At 46.0% G+C, this 12,210-nt stretch overlaps 1 protein-coding gene across 2 annotated transcripts in view; it reads right to left on the reverse strand.

Annotated features, from left to right (window-relative positions):
• Window positions 1-12,210, reverse strand: part of nt5dc1 (5'-nucleotidase domain containing 1) — a 55,760-nt gene that overhangs the window by 15,797 nt on the left and 27,753 nt on the right. The window contains exon 7 of one of the 2 annotated variants that reach the window (XM_018743826.2): window positions 1,174-1,348. The exons of the other annotated variant lie outside the window; for it this stretch is intronic. Within the exon in view, the coding sequence (XP_018599342.2) occupies window positions 1,174-1,348 (175 nt within the window). The remainder of the gene's footprint in view (window positions 1-1,173; window positions 1,349-12,210) is intronic. 2 annotated transcript variants of the gene reach the window in all.

Genomic DNA, 12,210 nt, shown 5'->3' on the forward strand with positions numbered 1-12,210 from the left:
AGAGACTTGAATTTAAAACTTGCAATTTATTTACGGCCACCAATCGCGGCATAAGAAAAATTTGGTGTCCTGGAGAGCAGGAGTTAGTGATGGAGGTCTCCTCTATTGCTTCTCTAGGGTGGACAATCTTTTACCCTTTGAAATATCTGAGACATTATAAACTTGGCATCTACAGCTTCATGTCAAAAACTGGCACCAACAACCATACCAACTTTGAAACCCTAGGCTGATGGAACTGTGACCTTCTGACCTCCTGTATTCTCAGATATGAATCCTTGTACTGCATCTTTGGTTGTATTCTGATACCTCCTGTAACTGCATAACTGGGGACAGCTGGTAGTACAGTGGCAGTTGCCTTTGAACCAAAAGGTCGCAGGTTCGCTTCCCACCTCCAGCTGTAGTTCCCTTAAGCAAGGTACTTAACCTGAAATTACTCCAGGAAAATGACCCAGCTGTAGGAAAAATGAGTAAATAATTATAAGTAGCTAAACACTAAGTCGCTTTGGATGAAAGTGTCAGCTAAATGCATAAACGTAAAGGTAAAATGTATGAAACAAGAAGCTCAGTCTTCTCATGTCATCAACAGTAAGGTTGGCTGAGAACTGAAAAACTGTTAGACAGTTAATAGCATAATAGCTTAAGCCACAGCTATGCATTAGTCCACTTGTGTTGTATTTATGCATTCTTTCCCACAATAATCATACCAGGCAGATTGTCTACACAGTTCCTAGGCTGTTAGCTGCCCGGTCACAGGGCTGTTAATGAGATTAGATATGAACAATAGACCAAATCCCACAGCTGTTCATACTGCAAAGAGGGAACCCCAGTGAATCCGGCCCAGATCGGCCTTCCAGGATCCGCAGGACCACCAGGACAGCATTGGACCTGCACAAGAGCTCATAGCGGGACTGTAAATAATGTGAGCACAATGGGGACAAGAGCCCCAGTGACCGTTCTCTTACCAGCTAACCTACTACTCACACGCTCCGTGGTGCCACGGGATGCAGGCGTGGTCACTGTCCTCAAATATGGGGTTACCTGTTCGAGAGCATGCTGCCGTGTGTTTGTGAGCCCATTTCCCCAAGCATCATGTCGTCGCCGGTGATCAAACACAACACCCCTCCTCCTCCTCCTCCTCCCCCCCGCATTCCCCAAGGCCGGCCTCACGCTCACCCTAGAATGTGCTCGCAGACCAGCCGGCAATAGTCACTGTGGGAGCTGGTGATGAGGAGCAGCACCTTGCCTGCGTTCTTCATGCTGCGCAGCCAAGCCTTGAGGGAGTCGGAGCAGGGCTGCAGGTACCTGGCCGGGTCCCTCTTCACGCTGGGGAAGTACCAGCCCGCATCCTCTGGGGACGAAATGCAGACACGGAGACGCCCTCGTGACTCCCCACGCGAGGACCGCGGCACACAACCCAAGCATGCGACACCTTGTTGAAAGGCCTTCACCTTTTCCTAGAGATACGTGCTCCTTGCGAGCGTTTGGCTAACAAGACCGGCTTTCTGCTGTTCTACTCCTGACCAGGCGACAGCTACCCAAATGTGCGTTGTGTTTGCCGTGATTATTTTTATTTCCAGTTCGATTCTCACTTCACAGACCAGCTACTTGAGTACCGTGCACCAAACTGCGATGAGCTGCAGACAAACTTATCTGCTCGATTCACCCTGTATGAAAACGACAAACCACGGAGCGCGAGCGACCACATCCCCCCCGCCCCGGTTACTTTAACGAGCGAGCGGTGTAACTAAGTGAGCTCTCTCGTGTCAAAACGGCGCGTATGACATCGGGACGTGCTGAGGTTCTCTCCGAGCATTCCTTCTATTGACCAGGGAGTGGACCAGAACCTGGAAGCGCTGCTCATTTGTCCGGAAAGAACAAGAAATGTAACATCAGCGGTTTATGAGTACGTGTTTGAGTGATTTCATAGCCACCTCTCGACCACATTTCCTAAAGACTGACTGACTGAACCAGTGGGGGTGTCCGCGTGGAGACAGGCGACACATTTAAAAAAAAACAAAAAAATGGGGGGAGGGATGCTGATGCACTATGTTGTCATCAGTATATTTGTCCCCACTGTATTTGGACAGGAAATATGAGAGTTTTGCCTTCACCCCACAAACCATTTTGTTTCTTTAAACAGCTGCAGAGGGACCTGCTGGTCACGATAATCGCCTGCGAGAGCAACAAGGGTTTCAAATCCCCGTACGGTGTCAACAGCCTTCCTGAGCCAAGGACACGGGAGCGTTTTTTTTGGGTGGGGACAAATCTGAGGCCACCAAGCCATGCCGTGGTGGGGTGTTCAGCACAGGGGGGACCACGCCGTGAGTTAACTTCACCAGGTCGAGAGCTGCAAGGCCGACTTGCTGAAGATCAGCTGCCGAGCAGGAAGGACCACACGCCCATCGCACCAACTGCTGAAACGCCAGCTGCTCGGGAAGTGAGCGGTGTCGGCGTGGCCGGGGGGTGGGTAGCCAGTTGGCCTCAGACCCCCAGAGAGCTTCTCCTCCTGTGTCACTTTTAGGAGATGGCACCGGTCGTATGTCTATCTCTGCTATTGGTATCATGGCCAGTGAGGAGCTCCAACACAACCTGCTGGAAGTGGCGCTGTGCACAAATAAACTGAATTTCACTGAACCGATTATTCTAACTACTGCGGACTTTTTTTTCCCCTTTCTTTTATAGGAAGCGCGGTAAAGGAAAACGTTACAGAAAACTTCATTACACGTCAAATCCTCCCTCGCTCTGTTCTTTACAAAAGGCCTTTTGGGGTATTGCTGAATTTCCAGTTGTAGTGGAAGTGCAGTGTGGCACGCAGGGAGACGCAGAACACACAGGGCACACACACATATGTCCAGGCATCTTTGTTACCTCCATGACATCCACACGTGATGCATCGTGTGTGAGAGAGAGGATCAGGAGTCCACCAGAGAGAGACAGGTGGATATACCTGAAGCCTCCAGCCGTCCCCGTCGTGAGAGCAGGAGACCCGTCCGAGCCAAGAACCAGAGCAAATATGAGATTTAACCACTTTAACAGAAACTCCATTTTTGATTTGTTTTTTTTTCCCCCTCATCAAATTCTATTCCTTGTTCAGATGCTCATGGTCTCACATCTTTGCAAAGAATCAGAGCAAAACCAAAAATTAGACCATATTTTTTTAAGATGGCATTGCTGCCCTTTCTATTTTATAATTCAGACCCGTAAATTGAAGAACGTGGGCCTTTTACTTTTACCCTGGCATTTTTGTGCGTAAGAATGTCGCAAATAAACTGATGTCCAGAGGTCGAAAAATTAGGACTGAATCTCCAAATATTTCATACTTTGTCTCCCCCTTGTGGTGACTAGACAACAGCGCAGCTGCTCAACATCTCCATCTAGTGGTCATACATTGTACTACTTATATAGAACACAGTTTTAACTGCCACATATGGATGCTGATTCCATAAAAAGGATCCATCTAATGTTCCTTTTTTATAGATCAGACGGTTACCAAAAACAAAGTGTGCAAGACACAGATTGTGAAAGAGAAACACTGACAATCTTGATAAACTTTGAAAGCAGAGTACTCATCACACACACACACACACACACACACACACACTGGCTGAAACCGCTTGTCCCAAGCGGGGTCGTGGCAAGCCGGAGCTGGAGCCTAACCCGGCAACATAGGGCGCAAGGCTGGAGGGGAAGGGGACACACCCCGGATGGGATGCCAATCCGTCACAACGCACCCCAAGCAGGGTTCGAACCCCCCACCCACCAGAGAGCAGGATCCGGCCAAGCCTGCTGCGCCACCGCACCACCGCGCCCCCTTTACTCATTATCACTCATTATTATAATGGAGTTGACCGGCAGAAACAGCTAAACAGCCTTGTTGTAAAAACAGCTAAAGTATTAATAGCAGGTACAGTGGTGGTTAAACACTTGAGGATCATAAGAGATAAAGTTTCTCTTCGCAGGGATAGACAAAATGTCACAGAAGTTGCCTACTCGTATAAAGACAGCTAAAAACACTTACCATGGTAGCAATGTAAAGATGATAAGACTGTATATAATGTCAAGCCAGTGCTCTGAAATGTCAGGCGTCCTGCATGTGCCATGTTCTGGTGGCGAAAGCACCCAAACCCTCATTGTTAGTTAAACAGACAGTAGGTGGCACTGCCGTATATCACCGCTTGATGGCATAAAGGGGAAACACATCAGAAAGGAGCCCCCCCCCACACACACACACACACACACACACACACACACACACACACACACACACACACACACACACACATTCATTCATCAGCACTGGAAAATTAACTGACATCAAAACTGCCAATCTGCATTGCCAGTCAAAAGTTTGAGTACAGCTGAGCAAACTAAGCAATACCTGTATGGAACAAACTGAACAGAAGAGTGAAAGCAAAGAGCAACCCATCAGTATTTAACATCTCTGGGAACTGCTGCAGAAGAGCTGCGAAGACATGCTGGCTCATTTTTTGACCAAACATGTGAACTAAATGCATTGCGTGGGGGAGGACATGTTTCTCCAGCAAACGTACTCAAACTTTTGACCAGTACTGTACATCTACTTTGCTGTTCCTGTATTAAAAAGATTAACCATGCAAACCTCATACAGATACTCAGAGTACGGAAGCACTAGCCACAAAGGTCCACTAGTAATGGTCTGACTGCTGTCGAAGACACAGATGTTTGGGATACACCTTAACAGGAACGAATCACAGTTAAATGGTTAACGCACCAAATGAGGTTAAATTAAAATCTCGATTACACACACACACACACACACACACACACACACACACACACACACACATTTTCAGAGCCGCTCGTCCCATACGGGGTCGCGGGGAACCGGAGCCTAACCCGGCAACACAGGGCGTAAGGCTGGAGGGGGAGGGGACACACCCAGGACGGGATGCCATTCCGTCGCAAGGCACCCCAAGCGGGACTCGAACCCCAGACCCACTGAAGAGCAGGACCCGGTCCAACCCACTGCACCACCGCGCCCCCCTATCTCGATTATTATCCCTTAGTAAATGTGTTAATTTTTCTTGGATCCAACAGCAACTAGGCAGAAGAGAAGCAGCACAAGTTTGTACGTTACAGCCACTTCCCTCCCGTTAAACGTCGGTGACGCTGTGTGTGACGGGGTCGTGCCAGACTGCACCCTCCTCCCGGCAGGCAGATCTTATCCTTCGCTGGCAACCACCTGTACTGGGACACTGTCGTGTCAACAACAGATGGGCTCAGAAGTTGCAGGTTCGATCTACGCTTCCTGCAGTAGTGCCCTCGAGAACGGTACCCTTTACCCTGAATTGCTCCAGTGAAAATTACCCTGCTGTACATACACAACGCAAATGGGTCACAAACGTGACGGCATTTGATAGAAATTTATGATAAAAACGATGCGCCTCTGCCTCAGCTTTCACGCTTACGACGTGTGGAGAGTTGGCAGCTGCGTGAGAGATGGCACGGTTAAAAGAGGAGGAAAATCTTACGCTCCGATCTGTATTAAGATCATCTTTGCAGATGATTGATGGGTACGGCATGTCACGCAGCGTCTGGAATTCAACTCTGGCATACGGAACTTGACAAGGAGTCATCCTTCCTCCCACGAGGAAGCAGCAGGCCCATATTTCTGCAATACATCGGATCAGCTTGACTCCTCAGCGCAGAAAGAGACGACGCCCAACAAATTTGCATCGTGTGTCTCGAAGTCCTGCAAAAAGCCCCACTCCTAAGATGCCCTGTTACATTAAAAAAAGAACACCAGCTGCAATATTCCCTTCCAAAATCCACAGATCCAGATGTGGAGTTGGAGGGGCTGCGGGGGAAGGGAAAGGGTTACTTTTTTCTGCCCGGCGTCGCTGCTTCGGCAGCCCGGGTTCAGAGGACGAAGGGTCACTGGGTCACCCCCTGGCCTGCCCAGTTCACCCCCCCCCTTCCCCGCAGGGATCTCGTTCCCACGGACCCACTTACACCTTAAAGCGAATAATGAAGATCAACATTCAGAAACAAATACAGCGGGACACATATTAGGAATTGGTGTCATAAGCAGTGGCACTCGACGGACGGCAGGAGCGTGCTTCTGCGCCAACGGCCGAACACTAAAGAAAATTTATAGTTCTTTTCTTGGCACTGGAATTTGCCTAAAATGAGGGTTCGGTGCCATTAGTGTTAAGCAGATTTAATACTCCTACTCCCGTACGTTCATTTTTGAGGCATTACATGCAATTGCGAGGCCAGAATGATCCAGTTTTTCACACTAAAACGACCCGCAAACATCAAAAAGGTTCCTTGAATAGGAGACAATAAACATCTCGAAGTCATGCAGATGACGTCACGAGACAATTTGGATTATTTCAGCACGACGGGCGGTAAACGGAGGCGGCGCATGTGAGGCTCATCAGCCTTCTTCCAGAAATCAAGTTCCTCCTTCCTTCTTACCTGGAAGGTGGGCTCAGCTGGAGCAGGACAGGACAAACAGGACCAAATCGCATCAATTACACAAGGACGATATAAGGGGAGCATCTGTAGCCCATATTATAGCCTCTTGAGCTTGACAGTTCATCGACGCTCATAATATACAGAAACTTCAACATGTACAGCATTATGCAGACACATGGGCACTTGGAGAAAAGGCATCTCATAACTCATCTTCATCATCACCTCTGCTTACACACTGCATGTTGATCTGCAGAGCGGAGCGATGAATAGCAGCTACAGCTTCCCTCACTTACTGTTTAGCTTGAAAGAAATTAAGAGTACGGAAAAATTACAGTATTCCATGGGTGCAGCTCCAATTTAAAAAAGAAAACAAAAAAACTTGGAGATAAAAGAACTATGTTGCAATAAACCATATTGTGAATCGACTTACTTGAAGGAACTGAAAGAGGATAATAAATATATTCCAGACGGAACTGGGTTTGAACCCCCACTCCCACTCCAGTACCCTTGAACAAGGTACGTATCCTGAATTACTCAGCTTTATAAATGGGTAAATCATTAGTATCCGAGCACGGAAACACAGCAGTTTATGTCGCCTTGAAAAAAAGTCAGATAAATTCATATAAAACGTCAGCAGACAACAAAATGTGACTTTGGAAAGGTGGATAAGGTGTGGGATTGTAAAGCACAAGACCGCTGTTGTTCTCAAAATTCCCACATAACTCCTTGAGTCCACCTGCGCTCATAAAACAAATATAAAAAATTAAAATACACACTATTTTTATAGGACAAACAATTTGGTTGGTGACAGTGACGGCTTACAAACTGTCACACTGTTCATATCACACACCCTTGTCTGCAGACATCTGTCACCGAATACAAGACGAGCTCTTTTCTGCACCTGCTTGAACCCTGGGAAAGGAAAGCCGCGGGGAACACAACCAATGCAACGGACCTTTTTTTAGAAGAGCCACCGCAAATTGCCGCATCGCGTCCCACATGACGCATCTTTCAATCTCTCTGTGGCTGCTCAAAGACGGGGAGAATCTTAATTTGCGACTCCTGGTAACAATAATGGCGAGGTACGAGAAAACCTAAAGCGGGGAGTGTTTTTTAATTCCTGCCTTTCCTGAAGGGTTTAACAAATACTGCAGCCGAGTATGGCGCGCCAGCATAAACACGCTGCCTAAAATATCAACAATCTATTTTTAGGCGCTTTTAATATGAAATTGATTTGCTGGGTCCTTCCTACTGTGTTCCTGATGGGGAACTTGCAGGTTCAACTCCCAGACCTGACCCGCACCCTTCACCTGGCCACCTCACCTGAGCTGCTCCTGTAAAAATACATAATTTTATATTTATGCTCATATCCTCATCTGGGGACACGGTGGTGTGGCAGGTTCAGCTAGTGCCTGCTATGTGGCAGGTCTGGGGTTGGAGCCCTGCTTGGGGTGCCTTGTGATGGGCTGGCGTTGCGTCCTGGGTGTGTCCCCTCCCCCTTCGGCCTTGCGTCCTGTGTTGTTGGGTAAGGCTTCGGCTTGCCACGACCCCGCTCGTCACAAACAGTTGTAGACAACGGATGGATGGAATTTTTAGATCTGGTTTCATCAGACAGGTATCAAAATAATAATAGTTACGCTCACCATCCACTTTATTAGGTACATCTTGCTAATGCTGGGTTGGACCCCCTTTCGCCTTCATAACTGCCTTAATTCTTCATGGTATAGATTCCACAAGGTGCTGGAAACATTCCTCAGAGATTTTGGTCCATGTTGACATGATAGAATCACACAGTAGCTGCAGATCTGACGGCTGCACATCCATGATGCGAATCTCCCGTTCCACCACATCCCAAAGGTGTATTTGAGTATAGTGAACTCATTGTCATGTTCAAGAAACCAGTTTGAGATAATTTGAGCTTTGTGACATGGCGTGTTATCCTGTTGGAAGTAGCCATCAGAAGATGGATACACTGTGTTCATAAAGGGACAGACATGGTCAGCAACAATACTCAGGTAGGCTGTGGTGTTTAAACGATGCTCAATTGGTACTAAGGGTCCCAAAGTGTGCCAAGAAAATATCCCCCACACCATTACACGACCACCACCAGCCTGATCCGTTGATACAAGGCAGGATGGATCCATGCTTTCATGTTGTTTACGCCAAATTCTTACCCTACCATCTGAATGTCGCAGCAGAAATCGAGACTCATCAGACCAGGCAACGTTTTTCCAATCTTCTGTTGTTCAATTTTGGTGAGCCTGTGCAAATTGTAGCCTCAGTTTCCTGTTCTTAGCTAACAGGAGTGGTACCCGGTGTGGTCATCTGCTGCTGTAGCCCACCTGCTTCAAGGTTCGATGTGTTGTGCGTTCAGAGATGCTCTTCTGCATACCTCGGTTGAAACGAGTGGTTATTTAAGTTACTGTTGCCTTTCTATCAGCACGAACCAGTCTGGCCATTCTCCTCTGACCTCTGGCATCAACAAGGCATTTTTGCCCACAGAACTGCCGCTCACTGGATATTTTCTCTTTTTCTGACCATTCTCTGTAAACCCTAGAGATGGGTGTGTGTGAAAATCGCAGTAGATCAGCAGTTTCTGAAATACTCAGACCAGCCCGTCTGGTACCAACAACCATGCCACGTTCAAAGTCACTTAAATCACCTTTCTTCCCCATTCTGATGCTCAGTTTGAACTTCAGCAGATCATCTTGACCATGTCTACATGCCTAAATGCACTGAGATGCTGCCATGTGATTGGCCGATCAGATATTTGCGTTCACGAGCAGTTAAACAGGTGTACCTAATAAAGTGGCCGTATGAGCGTATACATAATAATAATTATGGTCACAATGAAGACCATGGATTTCAAAGGGCTATGGGGAGCAGGACAAACAGAGGAGGCTATGGGGTCTCGCCTTGTTCCCCGGGCCCTTCATGGAGGCGCTGTGTTTCAGCTGAGCTCAATTTAACTAAAGCAGCATGAAAATATGAGAAATGCAAAGACAGTCCTTCATGATAACTTCCAAATATTCTGAATAGTTGAGTGAAACCATCAAGCCTTCTTCCCGTCTTCAGATACTGGTTCTTGATAGATTCCCAATGAAACCCTAACAGTGTTCTACAAACCAGTTTCTGTATCGTAATACTTCTGTACTGTTGCCAGCAATTTGTGAAGATGAGTCTAGAAACGTTACTGCTGCATGCATGACTCTGGCTGTTTCCACAACGAGTTCTTTCTCAGCCTTCCTGGATTGATCAGCACGCTACCTATACACGACACGACTCTTCCAGATGGACATTAGGACATCAGCTAATGCAGAGCTCAATGTTCTTATCACCGCTTCTAAAACTTGTCCCTACTGAAGGCATGCAAAGCTTCAGATTTTATATCTCTACTCAGATCCTCAGCTTTCATTTAGTTGTATCATATACCACACATCAGCCTTTCACAACACTACATTCACATTTTTTTCCACTTAGCTGATGCTTTTCTCCAAAGCAACCTGTTAAGGCACTTGAAATTATTTACCCATTTTTACATCTGGGTAATGTTACAGGAGCAATTCAGCATAAGTATCTCACTCCAGGCTACTACAGCTGGAGAGGGGATTCAAACCTGTAACATCTGGGTTCAAAGGCAGCAGTCATAACCACTATGCCAGCAGCTGCTACCACACTAGCCAACATGTTGTTACCAATACTGCATAGTTTTTCAGGTGACGTAGAAAAATTGGGATCGAGCGGCTCAGTGCTGCTGAGTTGGACCCTACCATCAGGGCCCATATGGCAAAAGACCCAACCCGAGACACGCGCAGTCAAGAAGGCCTGTCACAGCTGCTGACTCAAGACAGAGGAGGAAAAAGGCTTAAAACAGCGACAAGAACAGCAAATGGCACTGGCAAACTGAGCCTGTTCTCTTCCTTTTAATTACCACTGGATTATGGCACTTTGTGTTGATGAATGGTCCTGTGGCACGACGCCGCAATCTTTGTAAAGAGCGCCTTCAAGCTAGAAATGGGGAAAGTGCAGGCCACAGCAGGCAGCCTGATGATCATTCTGGCAGTGGGCAGAACCAGAGCCCTGATGGAAAAAAGTCCAACACTATTCACAACGGACTCTATTCAACATTTGATGTGCAAAATGTTCTGGCCTGTTCTGTGTGCGTACTGTGATGTTTTGTGTTAATGTATGAGTTAATGGTACAACACTGTATGTCTGGCAGCCTATATCTCTGTGTTTTTGCTGTTAATGAGTGATATGTCATTGTCTTTGATGGATGAAGCTGTTGTTATGCAAGAAAAATTCTGAGAAATCTGACAAACTTTAAGCATATCATGATCCCAGTACTTATTCAGCAATTAATATTTCAGATTAATCACAACACACAAGGAATGAATCATACTTAGCAGCCAGTATACTTTAAAATGCCTAGAAATAGAGTTACGAATATTTTTTAGGATAACACTGAGAAACAAGGCTCTATAAAAACAGGCTAATTTATAAAAGTCATCCAGTACATTCACAGACTGAAATTTCTGCCACAGGAAGACACAAATATATTTGGACCAGCCTCAGGGCTGCACAATGAAAGATAAAGAGGGCAAAATGAAAAGTGGATGGACAAAATGAAAAGTGAAAAAATGGAAATTAAATTTCCTCTGACTTATGAGGGGCATCCTAAGGTTAGAGGAAAAACTCTCCAGACTCTCCATTCCACTCCATAGAGGCTCTCATTGGTAACAGGATGCATCAATGCTCCTGTCTTAAATAAAACATCATTATCAATAAAACCAAGTTTCAGAAAGATGTATTTTTGCCGCCACAAGAAAAGAAACATAATAAAATATTTACTGTCATCTTACTTCCCCTATACTTATTATACCCAAAGCCCCAATAAGAGGAAACCATTAATATATTTAAAGCTCAATAAGAGGACCACAGTAGTGCCATGAAGTTTTGCTGTTGGAACCCTTGGGGTATTTAAGAAAAAATTACATTCTGATCTAAACTAGACAGAGCACTGGTGCTATTCCAGATGTCATGAGTACTGCACTATGTAGTCAGAGAGAGCGAGACATCTGAAGTTTGAGTTCAGTTTATTATTTCTGTCCTTTATAAACTGAGACCAAAGTGGGCCAAATAAAGAGAGAACTTTTCAGTCTCGATTCATCTGCTGAAAGAGGCCTAAAATTATATTTCACCACAGATGGACTTAAAAAGTTGCATTTTTGTACACTCCGAGTTGTCGCTTTGGGTACTGGGTGGTGAAAAACTGAACAACTGATGGGCAAGATGATACAGCTACATAAAGTACTCCATAAACCTGTACATAAAACAGGATCATGCTGGCCCCCCAAAAAATTAAAATTTCACATTATATATTAGTTAACAAATTAGTAGCGCTGCTATCTCACAGCGCCTGGGTGGTGTGAGAGGACATTGGTTCCTTCCCCACTCAGTCTTGTGGAGTTTGCATGTTCTCCCCGTGTCTGCGTGGGTTTCCTCCCACAGTACAAACATGCTGTTCAGGTTCACCCATAGTGTGTGAGTGAGGGAGAGAATGTGTTCCACTGATGTATGGATGAGTGACCCAGTGTAAGTAGTGTATCTAGCAGTGTAAGTCACCACGGTGAATAAGGTGTGTGGGCTGATAACACTACATAGTATCCATTGGAAGTCGCTTTGGAGAAAAGTGTCTGCTAAATAAATAAATGTAAATGTAAATGTAAATTTATTTGCAGTGACTTATAA

The sequence above is a fragment of the Scleropages formosus genome, chromosome 1 (genome assembly GCF_900964775.1).
Source record: "Scleropages formosus chromosome 1, fSclFor1.1, whole genome shotgun sequence".
NCBI classification, from domain to species: Eukaryota; Metazoa; Chordata; class Actinopteri; order Osteoglossiformes; family Osteoglossidae; genus Scleropages; species Scleropages formosus.